The 14849-nt window shown below is 36.1% G+C and overlaps 1 protein-coding gene across 2 annotated transcripts in view; it reads left to right on the top strand.

Moving 5' to 3' along the window:
* Window positions 1-12007: 12007 nt before the first annotated feature.
* Pif1 (Pif1 DNA helicase) overlaps window positions 12008-14849 on the top strand; it is a 122375-nt gene continuing 119533 nt past the window's right edge. For both annotated transcript variants that reach the window (XM_090416143.1, XM_090416144.1), the window contains exon 1: window positions 12008-13076. In XM_090416143.1, the coding sequence (XP_090272269.1) occupies window positions 12540-13076 (537 nt within the window). In that variant the 5' untranslated portion in view covers window positions 12008-12539. The remainder of the gene's footprint in view (window positions 13077-14849) is intronic.

The raw sequence follows: 14849 nt of genomic DNA, 5'->3' as shown, positions 1-14849 counted from the left end.
TTTTTTCGTGTTTTTTAGTCAAAAGCAGCTTGGTTTCTCTCTCACAGAACGAATACGCTGATACTCGCTGGAAAATGATCCGAGCGATATGAAACTTTTTATATAGGCATAGGGCAGTGCTACCTATCAAACTGCGCTAATAAGAACTTAATCGGGTGATATGCAAATTTTTAAAAAATTCAACATTAGTTCGATAACAGCGCCCTCTAACGACATAATGTCCAAACAAGGTATAAAGCACTATACTATGTATTGCTGGTTTCTTTAAAAACCTCTGCGTTAAATTATGTGCCATATAACGAAATATACTTAAATACACTCAAATAGCTTCATTAGATAGCGTTTGTGTGTGTAAAACACGAAAATAACGTTTCCGTGAAATTTTGCAAAAAGTCAATTTTTTCGTGTTTTTTAGTCAAAAGCAACTTGTTTTCACTCTTACAGCACGAATACGCTGATACTCGCTGGAAAATGATCCGAGCGATATGAAACTTTTTATATAGGCATAGGGCAGTGCTGTCTATCAGACTGAGCTAATAAGAACTTAATCGGGTGATAAGCAAATTTTTAAAAAATTCAAAATTAGTTCGATAACAGCGCCCTCTAAGGACGTAATGTCCAAACAAGTTATAAAGCACTATACTATGTATTGCTGGTTTCTTTTATAAACCTCTGCATTAAATTATGTGCCATATAACGAAATATACTTAAATACACTCAAATAGCTTCATTAGATAGCATTTGTGTGTGTAAAACACGAAAATAACGTTTCCGTGAAATTTTGCAAAAAGTCAATTTTTTCGTGTTTTTTAGTCAAAAGCAGCTTGTTTTCTCTCTTACAGCACGAATACGCTGATACTAGCTGGAAAATGATCCGAGCGATATGAAACTTTTTATATAGGCATAGGGCAGTGCTATCTATCAAACTGCGCTAATAAGAACTTAATCGGGTGATATGCAAATGTTTAAAAAATTCAACATTAGTTCGATAACAGCGCCCTGTAACGACATAATGTCCAAACAAGGTATAAAGCACTATATTATGTATTGCTGGTTTCTTTAAAAACCTCTGCGTTAAATTATGTGCCATATAACGAAATATACTTAAATACACTCAAATATCTTCATTTGATAGCGTTTCTGTGTGTAAAACACGAAAATCACGTTTCCGTGAAATTTTGCAAAAAGTGAATCTTTTCTTGTTTTTTAGTCAAAAGCAGCTAGTTTTCACTCTCACTCTTTCACTCTTTCATGCTGTAAGAGTGAAAACTAGCATCTTTCACTCTTACTCCTTCATGCTGTAAGAGTGAAAACTAGCATCATGCTGTAAGAGTCAAAAGATGCTAGTTTTCACTCTTACAGCATGAATACGCTGATACTCGCTGGAAAATGATCCGAGCGATAAGAAATTTTTATATAGGCATAGGGCAGAGCTATCTATCAAACTACGCTAAAAAGAACTTAATCGGGTGATATGCAAATTTTTAGAAAACTCAACATTAGTTCGATAACAGCGCCCTCTAACAACATAATGTCCAAACAAGGTAGAAAGCACTATACTATGTATTGCTGGTTTCTTTAACAACCTCTGCGTTAAATTATGTGCCATATAACGAAACATACCTAAATACACTCAAATAGCTTCATTTGATAGCGTTTGTGTGTGTAAAACACAAAAAAATAACGTTTCCGTGAAATTTTGCAAAAAGTGAATTTTTTCGTGTTTTTTAGTCAAAAGCAGCTTGTTTTCACTCTTACAGCACGAATACGCTGATACTCGCTGGAAAATGATCCGAGCGATATGAAACTTTTTATATAGGCATTGGGCAATGCTATCTAACAAACTGCACTAATAAGAACTTAATCGGGTGATATGCAAATTTTTAAAAAATTCAACATTAGTTCTATAACAGCGCCCTCTAACGACATAATGTCCAAACAAGGTAGAAAGTACTATACTATGTATTGCTGGTTTCTTAACAACCTCTGCGTTAAATTATGTGCCATATAACGAAATATACTTAAATACACTCAAATAGCTTCATTAGATAGCGTTTGTGTGTGTAAAACACGAAAATAACGTTTCCGTGAAATTTTGCAAAAAGTCAATTTTTTCGTGTTTTTTAGTCAAAAGCAACTTGTTTTCACTCTTACAGCACGAATACGCTGATACTAGCTGGAAAATGATCCGAGCGATATGAAACTTTTTATATAGGCATAGGGCAGTGCTGTCTATCAAACTGCGCTAATAAGAACTTAATCGGGTGATATGCAAATTTTTAAAAAATTCAACATTAGTTCGATAACAGCGCCCTCTAACGACATAATGTCCAAACAAGGTATAAAGCACTATACTATGTATTGCTGGTTTCTTTAACAACCTCTGCGTTAAATTATGTGCCATATAACGAAATATACTTAAATACACTCAAATAGCTTCATTTGATAGCGTTTGTGTGTGTAAAACACGAAAATAAGTTTCCGTGAAATTTTGCAAAAAGTGAATTTTTTCGTATTTTTTAGTCAAAAGCTGCTTGTTTTCAATCTTACAGCACGAATACGCTGATACTCGCTGGAAAATGATCCGAGCGATATGAAACTTTTTATATTGGCATAGGGCAGAGCTATCTATCAAACTACGCTAATAAGAACTTACTTGGGTGATATGCAAATTTTTAAAAATTCACCATTAGTTAGATAACAGCGCCCTCTAACGACATAATGTCCAAACAAGGTAGAAAGCACTATACTATGTATTGCTGGTTTCTTTAACTACCTCTGCGTTAAATTATGTGCCATATAACGAAATATACCTAAATACACTCAAATAGCTTCATTTCATAGCGTTTGTGTGTGTAAATCACAAAAAAATAACGTTTCCGTGAAATTTTGCAAAAAGTGAATTTTTTCGTGTTTTTTAGTCAAAAGCTGCTTGTTTTCAGTCTTACAGCAAGAATACGCTGATACTCGCTGGAAAATGATCCGAGCGATATGAAACTTTTTATATTGGCATAGGGCAGTGCTATCTACCAAACTGCGCTAATCAGAACTTACTCGGGTGATATGCAAATTTTTAAAATATTCAACATTAGTTCGATAACAGCGCCCTCTAACGACATAATGTCCAAACAAGGTATAAAGCACTATACTATATATTGCTGGTTTCTTTAACAACCTCTGCGTTAAATTATGTGCCATATAACGAAATATACTTTAATACACTCAAATAGCTTTCATTTGATAGCGTTTGTTTGTGTAAAACACGAAAATAACGTTTCCGTGAAATTTTGCAAAAAGTTAATTTTTTCGTGTTTTTTAGTCAAAAGCTGCTTGTTTTCACATTTACAGCACAAATACGCTGATACTCACTGGAAAATGATCCGAGCTATATGAAACTTTTTATATAGGCATATGGCAGTGGTACCTATCAAATTGTGCTAATAAGAACTTAATCGGGTGATATGCAAATTTTTAAAAAATTCGACATTATTTCGATAACAGCGTTTTCTAACGACATAATGTCCAAACAAGGTAGAAAGCACTATACTATGTATTGCTGGTTTCTTTAACAATCTCTGCTTTAAATTATGTGCCGTATAACGAAATATACTTAAATACACTCAAATAGCTTCATTTCATAGCGTTTGTGTGTGTAAAACACGAAAATAACGTTTCCGTGAAATTTTGCAAAAAATGAATTTTTTCTTGTTTTTTAGTCAAAAGATGCTAGTTTTCACTCTTACAGCATGAATACGCTGATACTCGCTGGAAAATGATCCGTGCGATAAGAAATTTTTATATAGGCATAAGGCAGAGCGATCTATCAAACTGCGCTAATAAGAACTTAATTGGGTGATATGCAAATTTTTAGAAAATTCAACATTAGTTCGATAACAGCGCCCTCTAACGACATAATGTCCAAACAAGGTAGAAAGCACTATACTATGTATTGCTGGTTTCTTTAAAAACCTCTGCGTTAAATTATGTGCCATATAACGAAATATACTTAAATACTCTCAAATAGCTTCATTAGATAGCGTTTGTGTGTGTAAAACACGAAAATAACGTTTCCGTGAAATTTTGCAAAATGTCAATTTTTTCGAGTTTTTTAGTCAAAAGCAGCTTGTTTTCACTCTTACAGCACGAATACGCTGATACTCGCTGGAAAATGATCCGAGCGATATGAAACTTTTTATATAGGCATAGGGCAGTGCTATCTACCAAACTGCGCTAATCAGAACTTACTCGGGTGATATGCAAATTTTTAAAAAATTCAACCTTAGTTCGATAACAGCGCCCTCTAACGACATAATGTCCAAACAACGTATAAAGCACTATACTATATATTGCTGATTTCTTTAACAACCTCTGCGTTAAATTATGTGCCATATAACGAAACATACTTAAATACACTCAAATAGCTTTCATTTGATAGCGTTTGTTTGTGTAAAACACGAAAATAACGTTTCCGTGAAATTTTCCAAAAATTGAATTTTTTCGTGTTTTTTAGTCAAAAACTGCTTGTTTTCACTCTTACAGCACTAATACGCTGATACTCGCTGGAAAATGTTCCGAGCGATATGAAACTTTTTATATAGGCATAGGGCAATGCTATCTATCAAACTTCGCTAATGAGAACTTAATCGGGTGATACGCAAATTTTTAAAAAATTCAACATTATTTCTATTACAGCGCCCTCTAACGACATAATGTCCAAACAACGTATAAAGCATTATGCTATGTATTGCTGGTTTCTTTAACAACCTCTGCGTTAAATTATGTGCCATATAACGAAATATACTTAAATACACTCAAATAGCTTCATTTCATAGCGTTTGTGTGTGTAAAACACGAAAATAACGTTTCCGTGAAATTTTGCAAAAAGTCAATTTTTTCGTGTTTTTTAGTCAAAAGCTGCTTGTTTTCAGTCTTACAGCAAGAATACGCTGATACTCGCTGGAAAATGATCCGAGCGATATGAAACTTTTTATATAGGCATAGTGCAATGCTATCTACCAAACTGCGCTAATAAGAACTTACTCGGGTGATATGCAAATTTTTAAAAAATTCAAAATTAGTTCGATAACAGCGCCCTCTAACGACATAATGTTCAATCAACGTATAAAGCACTATACTGTATATTGCTGGTTTCTTTAACAACCTCTGCGTTAAGAAGAAAATGCAATACATAACAGCGCCTCCCAGACAGCAGATTAGCATACCGACTTCCAGAAGATACAAAAGAATAGGAAAATATCGAACACGGTAGAAACACGCAAAACAATAGAGACAGACAAAGGAACAAAAGAAAGAATGTCCACATTCATCCTAAGGGTCAAAGACCACTGGATGTCGATTGCTACCTCTCTAAAGACAACAGGAATCACATTTACAAAAGCAACAAACACAGATGAAGGTATACGCATCCAAACTAAAACATCGACGCCCCAGGTCCTGATGGGATCCCGAATGTAGCACTTTAACTACTCCCCTGCAAAGGCATCATGCACCTAGTAGCCATCACCAACGCCATATTACGACTAAAACATTACACAGAACGCTGGAAACTAGCTGACATCTTTCTCATCCCTAAACCAGGAAAGGACACACAATTCGCACAAAATTACAGGCCCATCAGCTTACTATCTTGCATAGGCAAAATAGCAGAACACATAATCCTTGAACACATAGCAGAACACATAATCCTTGATCACATAGCAGAACACATAATCCCAGAATACAAGAAGCAGCAGAAAACAACAACATAATACCTCATGAACAATTCGGTTTCAGAAAAGACCACTTAACAACCCAACAAGTCTACAGAGTTAGAACATATCACTCAAGGATACGAATGGCACCCCACACTCAGGAGCAATCTTCTTAGACATAGCCCAGGCGTTTGACAAGATCTGGCACTATGGGCTACTGTACAAGCTACACAAGTTCGGAATACCAACACTGGTCGTCCAACTCCTCAGATCTTTATTAAATAACAGAAAATTCAGAATTAAAATAGAAGGAATCAGATCCACTGAAAGAAAAATAATGACCGGTGTTCCGCAAGGATCCGTACTATCTCCTCTACTCTTCTCCATATACATGACCGACCTCCCCAACTTATCACCAACCATCACTGCACTCTATGCCGATCACACAGTCATCATAGCTAGATCCCTCAGACCAAAACTCGCAACCAAGAACAAGAACGCAACCTATACAGCAAATGGCGAATAGCAATTAATCCAATAAAAAGTACTGCAGTATTATTCAGAAGAAGAAAAACAGAACCAGAAGATAACATTCAAATGTTTGGAAAAATAACCCCCAGGCAGAAAACAGCAAAATACCTAGGAGAACACCTGGACAGGGAATTAAATTTAAAGACGCACACCGACTACATCATTACAAAGGTCAACCAGACCATAGCACAACTGTACCCACTCCTAAACAGGAAAGCTTCCTAAACCAAAATAACAAAATCCTCATATATAAGACAGTAATAAGACCCCAATTAATCTACGCCTCACCAGCCTGGGGAACACACGACACAAAGAAACATTAAAAAATTGCAAACTACTCAGAACAACTCAAACTATCTCAGGATGGCACTAAACGCACCCTGGTTTGTCAGAAATGCCCAAATTCATCGCGATACTAAACTACCAAGCATCAAGACACTCATGAAAACCGTCGCAGAAAAATTCTTCGCAATAACAAAAAACCACAAGAACCAATTACTAAGACAGGCATCAAACTACAGCCCAACTGACCATTTCAAACACAGAAGACCAAAATCCATCTTAAAATGAAAACCACTAGAAAAGCTCACCAAGAGCGGGCATAATACCCACCCAGCCACCTCAAGTTAAATAGAGATAAAGGGATAAAGAGCCAAGGGCTCACTCCATCTACCACAGAAGTTAACAAAACGGGGCTTTTTCTCTCGTTTGTCGGGTCTCCAGCCAGAGTCCCTTATCGGTCAGTCCTCAGCGCTTGTGGGAGCCCTACTCTCCGTGCCCCGATGTTCGTCCCGGTTTCTTGGGCGAAGCGTCGAGCCACAAGCAAGGAAAGAATGCCGAGCAGTCCTTGAGAATCTGCCGATACAAAATTCGTTCAGCGGAGCTGAGGTCCGGTATACAGTATGAACAGTCGAGCTTTGCTTAATGACAAGTGAAAGGCAAGCACGTGTCTTCAGTGTCCGAGATTCATCTAGCCCGAGTCTGACGAGAAGGAAACTGCAGGTCAAACGGAACCAGAAACAAATCTGAAGGTGGAGCTGTATCGAGAAGTGTATGATTTTCGAGCAATTCCCAACTGGGTGGTAATGTAGAAACATTTTCTTTGTTAAACGAAAGTGTGCAAAAAGAGTGGTTGTAACTTTTAGTAGAACTTTTAAGACTAGAATATTGTAATTTTGCGTAAGGGCTCTAGAAACCTAGTTTAGAGAGACAGACTAAATTCCAAGAGATGAATGTAGAAAATTAGAGCATGACCTGAACGTCAGTGAAGTGCATAACCTTAGCAGTATTTTAACATTAATATTTGCATTACCTTGATTTGAAAGTTATGTGGACCTGATACCTGTGCTTGTTTAAGATAGAAATTAAAAGAATTGAGTGTATATATTTTATCTGAAGTTGATATTGAAGCTAATGCATGTCAGAATTAATCTTAATATTGTTGAGACATTAGCTTTTGTTTTACCTTTGTTCTAGTGCAATGTGGAACTATTTCATAAGCTTGTTAAGATTGAAGTGGAGAGACTGAGTGCTTATTATTTAACTGAGATTTATTTAGAAGTGAATGTGTCTGAATTATTCATGATTTTAATTTGTTTAGTGCATAATTAAATGCTTTCTTTTGATTTAACAATTGCCTTGCCTGAAATCATTTTCTACTGCACCCTCCCCCCCATTAAAATCGCACCACAGAGGAGGTATTTTGGAAGGGAGGTCATGACTGCAGACCAAGATAGTCATAAATTTGAGACTTGAAGAATTAATTTATCTATGACACAGAAATAAGGATACAGTTCAGAGCTCGATACTGTTTTTTTTTTTTTTAGTATTACTATTCACTGGTTGAAAATCTAGAACTTAGGGTGGCGCAGCTAAATAGAAATTTTCCCTGAGTTCGAGGTAAGAATCAGCATTCGCTTAGAAACAAAGTATTGTCTGATGGGAATCTCTTTGCTTTCAACCCACGAACGATATCCTTATAGTAAAATACGGCCCCAAGTTAAGAGAAAAAAGTAAAATATAATAGAAGAGAGACAAGGGAAGAAAGAGACGTAATTTAACCATTAAATAGACATAATTATGGAATGGGGAATGTAACAATATATATATATATATATATATATATATATCAAAAAAAAAAATGTAGCTCAGTGGATGTGGCGTTTGCATACACCGCGCTAGGCCGCACGAAGGAAGTCTTGGTTTCGAGTCTAGTCGGCGACTAGAGGAAATTTTTCTAAGCCTTTTTTCGACCGGTTCCCGAGTTAGTCGATCTCTGGCACGGGCAAGCAGGTTTTTCCTCACGGAAACTCGGGTTTTTCGTCCTGTAAACTCAAGAAAATCGACCGTAGAACCCACATTATTTCAGACATTAAATATATTGTGTTAGGGTTAGATACCACGAGATGGCGGCACATCTGAGCCGTCTCTCTTCACTGCTTACCGCTTAATTAGTGATAGCCTTGGGCCATCTGTCTCTGATTGGGTACCAGTGGAGATTGAACTGCCCACTCAGTCTCCAAAAGTTAGTTACGGCTAAATGGCCTCGCCTACTCCCGTATATACGGGAATAAAAAGGCGTTAGCTGATATATATATATATATATATATATATATATATATATATACATATATATATATATATATCTTGGAAAGTAGTCAACAGACATAACTCTTAATAAGGTGCAACATGCCATGTAATTGTCACATGTTGGTAGATTGTATAAATTAGTGGAATATGATGCCCTCACGTCATTGCAACTGTGTCCGTGTGAAACGGCTGCGAGAAGGAAAGTGCTGGAGTATGAATGCGACGTTTTGATAAGATTCCATATGGTAGGCCTCTCTGGCAAACTGTTGGGAAATTGGACCATCTGAGTTCAATGATCAAGCATACCATACTGAGAAGGAAGCTCAGGGAGTCAAATGCAAGTTCTACTGGCAGTGCATAACCCACCACACTCCGCATTCCTCACCGGGGCGGGGGTGCTACGAAGGTTTTAGCGTTTAGTTGTTGGCCTATACCTTGTATTCAGAGTTTTCGGCTTTGACTGGAACGCGAATCTGAAAAAAAACATTCAGAACCTAGGCTGACAAATGGATTTTCGTGGTAGGTCCGCAGTATCCAAGCCCCACATTACCCGGACCAACATGCGGTGTCGTCTTCATTGGTGTAAAAGGTACAGTTAGACTTGAAAGCTTTAAAACTGTTTAATCGATGGATGAATGATTCCACCTCCTCTACTGAGCAGGGGATTGTTGAGCGTATGGCAGTTGCCCTGCGATTCTCACTTACCATTGTGTAACCCAGGGTTTCTCAAACTATGTTCCGCGGAAGGTGAATAGGTGTTCCGCGAGAAGTTGTGGAATTTGTCATTTTAGTTTTCTAAGCATTTTTCATGAATAAATATTTTATAGTAGAAATATTCTGAGGAGAATAATATTCCTGAATATGTGGAGAAGCTCAGACCCAGAACGCCTAATAACATCTGTGTATCGTTAATTTTCACACATGGAAACCTTTCAACATTTGGAAAAGAGAATACTGCCGTTTGTGACCTATCATAAAAATCGCCTGCAAGCCGATTACAACAATGGGTGGCATATCCTCTGTTTCTCAAAACTGAAGGAAATGGCATCTGTGTAGCAAATGTCAGTGACCAAGCGGCATATTTTTAAACATGGAAATATTCATGAATTATCGTTAATTTTTAAACATCGAAATCTTTCAACAATTCGGGAAAGAGATTACCGCCGTTTATGACCGATCAGAAAAATCGCCTGCAAGCCGATTACAACAATGGGCGGCGTGTTCTCAAAACTGAACGAAATAATATTTGTGTTGCAAATGTCAGTGACCAATCAACAAGGAAGTATAAAGAAAATATTTCCGCTGAAATTGAAGATCAAGGTAGTCTGTATCAGGTTCTATTAATACTGAATACTTTCTTCACAAGTTAGTATTGCAGTGTGTAAGTGCTTGTTCTGAAACCGGAGTGCCATGATTTTTTTGAAATTTTAAAAAGTAACAGGACAACAGATTTGAATTCTAATATGAATAAGAAACAATGCACTTTGTTTAATGTTGGAAATAAGAAATCTCTTATTGAAGGTGTTTGTGACGGAACAGATAGTGAGTCATCCACGAACAGATAGTGAGTTATCCACCTCAAGTCTACAAAAATCTCCAGGATGTACAAAAGGAGGGGAAAACTACCAGCACACAGGAGAAAAAGTCTGCATTCACTCGTAATACTTTTAATATAAATTTTTGGTGATCAGAATAGGATATGTCAATGAAAATCAGCACAAATTAATTTAATAATGGTTTAATTGATGTTTAATTAATATTAAAATCAGCTAAATTACCAATTAATTATTAATTAATATATTACAAAATAACCAAGGTAGAACCCTCATTATTTCAGACATTAAATATATTGTGTTAGGGTTTGGGACCACGAGATGGTGGCACATTTGAGCCGTCTCTCTTCACTGTGTACCACTTAATTAGTGATAGCCTTGGGCCATCTATCTCTGGTACCAGTGGAGATTGAACTGTCCACTCAGTCTCCAAAAGTTAGATAGGGCTAAATGGCCTCGCCTACTCCCCGTATACGGGATTAAAAAGGCGTTAGCTGATTTTTTTTTAAAATAACCAAGGTGTTCCGTGAAAATTTCAGGATTTGTGAAGTGTTCCATTTTAGAAAAAGTTTGAGAAACCCTGGTGTAATCCCAACAATGAAATTCATTTGTGGCTGTGTGATGGTCTTATTATTATTATTATTATTATTATTATTAGACACTTCCAGGGAGTCCAAAGACTCACCGAGGGAGGAAACTTAACCCGTTTTTCCTTGTTTGGTCTTATTTTATGTTTGTTTTGCCACGAACATTGAACTCCAAGCGGTATTTAAACATTCCGGACAATTCAATGCATCCTACTTTGTCTCGTTTCTATGCAACTTGCCATTGTCTCTTTGAACAAGATAATGCACACTGTCGTAAGCCTGTTGCTTTAACTGCGTGGTTTTTGAACATGATCGCACCACACTTGACAGGCCTCCATATAGCCCTGATTGCAACCCTATTGAAGATCTATGGGGGTGAACTGGAGCATCCAGTGAGATCAAGTCCGTCCCAGAATTGTCCTGGCCCTCATTAGTCCTCATTACATGTCAATAGCAAGATGATCCAAAATTCACACTGATCGCTATCGCACACTTGTAGAAAGCCTGACCCGTAGGATTGCTGCAGTCATCGCAGCAAAATGAGATCTTTCAACTTAATAAAGTTGGTACCATGGCTGTTTGTTCCTCACACTATGGTGTCCTTTGAATTTTTACAAGAAGTGTAATTGAAATCAAGAGTTAGCAACTTATGCCGTATACGAAATGAGAGCAAGATTCTTTCACAGTCTAGTATGGGAAAGTTTCTTGTAACTCTCTGTTTACATCGTTTTGCATATTTTGTTGTTTTCGTTAATTATTTACCTATTATTATGGCGCAGTAGAAAAAAATTTAAACCAACTACCCGTTATTCCATGGGTCGAAATATTTTTGTACTGTGTACACATAATATTAACGATGATGCATTTTATATTGATTTTTTTTTTTTTTTGATGTTTACTAGATTGTAGGCTTCCATCAAGTTCCCGAATCTTATATTAATAAAATAATTTCCCAATACAGTAATGTAATTTATTAAAAAGTGCGGCATGTTTTGGCGGATTTCTTGCTGATTTCTAGCTTGATCTTGTTTAGTAATCAGTTTTTAGTTACGGAGTATGCTTTGAAAGTTTAAAGCGGTTTATATGATTTTGTTTTGTTTTATTTGAAATGTTTCATTTTGTACTGTATGGTAGAAGTTAGTGATTTTGTAAACTATAGATGTTGTGTCCAATTTCAGCACTCGTTTGATATGTTCATGTGAATACACACGTTTATTATTTAAAAAAAAAAAAAGACATCTTTGGAACTTGACGGTATCAGCTTTTGATTTAGCGATCGCTTGATGTTATTTTGCTCAGTCAAGTTTTAATTTCTGAGCTGAATAATTGCACGACTCAAGATGTGATATGAATTGCTGTCTTCGCAGTTTATGTATTCATTACATAGATATATTTAAATTCATCTGGCATTGTATATAGTGAATAACTTGCATTTATTTATTTATTTATTTTGTATCCGTTTTATTAAATTCCGACTCCTTGCTTTTATAAGTTGTGGATATATATCCCCCCCCCCCCACTCCAATCATTTTTAGGGAGCGTATGCATATTGGAAGGTTTGAAAGAAAATGAATAATGACCAGTCTTTAACTTGCTCAGTCAATTTGGAAACATTCCACTCAGATAGTTCTGTTGTGAAACGTGCTACTCATCAAAATGTATTACTTTATTTGGGGAGAAATGAATTCCGTGATATTATCCTAAAAGTTGAAAGTGCCAAGTTCAATAATCGATTTACTCTTGATAATATTGTAATTCATAAAAGATTTGTAAAGGAAGGCAAAGCAACGTTAAAATTTCAAAATCAGAATATCCAGTTACTTTTGTATAATTGTCCACCAAATAAATTGGCACATTTTCTAAAAACACTCGCTTTCAAATTGGAGAATCAAAGTAAAGAAAAAACTGTAGGTCAGAGAAAAAGGTTACTATCAGATCAAGCAAGAACATTTGAAGAAATTAGTCCTGTAATTATAAAGGATATTAATTCTAACTCTCACATTCATAACGACATTAGTTCTGGGCTTTCATGTTCAACAACAACACCAAAGCGTGTTAAAAGAAAAATTGAAACTCCAGAAATTATTTCTGCTAGTTCAACTCAGGTAATTTTATAAGTTTGTGTTGTAAACTAGGTAGAGTATGTGATTTGACAGTTCATATATTATATTGTGCATTCTATAGCCTTGTTTATTTCTGTGTATTGCTGACTCTAAGAATGAAAATACTTTGCTTTAGTGACTGGTTTTAAAACATATATTTAAATATATGAGATTTTTGGCAGTCTTACTATTAAGAGATTTATCTCCCCTCTGGATTTCACTGTTCTGTTCTAAGTAGGCTGCTATCAGAGACCAGTTATAAAATAATGGATGCTTCATTATTATGTTATTATATATAATATTATTTCATTACATTATTGTTATATTTTATAATATATTTTTATAATAAAATTATAAATTATTATATTATTTTTATTTTATTATTATATGTTTAAGTAAATAGGATAAACAGAACTGACTTGTGATGGTTTTTGGTATTATTGTATTATTATTACAGGATTTACATAGAATCAAGAGAATACTTATTATAGGCATCACTGAGACCTTGTTGATTAAAAATGATATAGTTACAGGGAGAGAATGTAAAGGGTATTTTCAGGGAGGATAGAAGGAACAGGAAAGGAGGTGGATAATTGCTGATGATAACTGCAGTATTACAACCAACAAAATTAGAAGCTAAATAGGATATTAGGTCTGTGAGAGGGTTCATTTGAAGCTGTCTGGTGTGAGATATAGGTAAGTAGGACAAAATACATTGCTGGGTGCCGCTATAGACCATGGGGTCCACAGGAAGATGTAGATGCCATGTATCAGCAAATCAGCACAATCAGTGTAGGCCAAAATACACAGACAGAGTATCGTGTATTTTGTTACAGGTCATGCTTTGCTTTTAGGCCTGCATTGTTATTCAGGAGATTGACAGGAGCTTTGGAGGCAAACTCATGTCATACGACATGAACCAGGAGAAGAGAACATTGTACATAGAGATCTGTGTTACATTGCATTTCAAGAGTTAAGAGGATAAACAAAGGGGATGAGAAATCAATGAATAAGGAGATTAGGCAGAAATTGTAGATGTATAATCAGGAAAATAGAAGTTTGTAATGAAAAGTATAATGTGCTGGCTGGAAAGCTAAATGTTATCCTAGTGATCAGCAGGCAAAAGGAAATGTGAGAATGACGTAGTTGTTGTAAACAATGCTGTGGTGATGACCGGATAAGATATAGGGTATTCTGGCTTCTTCTTCTCAGCCATTTTCTGTCCACTGCTGGACGAAGGCCTCCTCCAGTTCTTTCCACCTTGTTCTTGGCAATGGTTGACCAACTTTCCCCAGTAAACTCTGACAGTTCATTACTTCACCTTCTTTTAGGACATTCTCGGCTTCATTACCCTTCTTTAGGAATCCATTTCATAAGTATGGTGGTCCATCACTCATCTTCTTTTCTGGATAAATATCCGGCCCATTTCCATTTTAGTCGCTTGTGATGAAGAATGATGTCAGTGATGCGAGTCTAGCTTCTTATACAGGTGTTTCGCTTATCTTTTAATGTGATGCCTAGCATCAACCTCTCTATTCTTCTTTGAGTTAATTTATTTGCCAGTGCTCTTCCAGAAACCAAGTTTTGCAACCATATGAGATGATTGGAAGTATACACGGTCTTCCTTTTTAAACAGAGTGGGACATCATCGTTTTGAAAAATGTTTTTCAATTTTCTGAATGTACTGCAGGCAAGTTGAACTCTCTCCTATTTATTTCCTTTTGGAGTCCACTTTAGGTCAATGAGATGACCTAAGTATGCTTATGAAGAGACTAT

Source organism: Typopeltis vanoorti, chromosome 3, assembly GCF_054136105.1.
Source record: "Typopeltis vanoorti isolate ZY-2024b chromosome 3, IOZ_Tvanoo_1.0, whole genome shotgun sequence".
Classification (NCBI taxonomy): Eukaryota; Metazoa; Arthropoda; class Arachnida; order Uropygi; family Thelyphonidae; genus Typopeltis; species Typopeltis vanoorti.
Note: the sequence above shows the minus strand (reverse complement) of the source record. Positions and strands in the feature narration are given on the sequence as shown.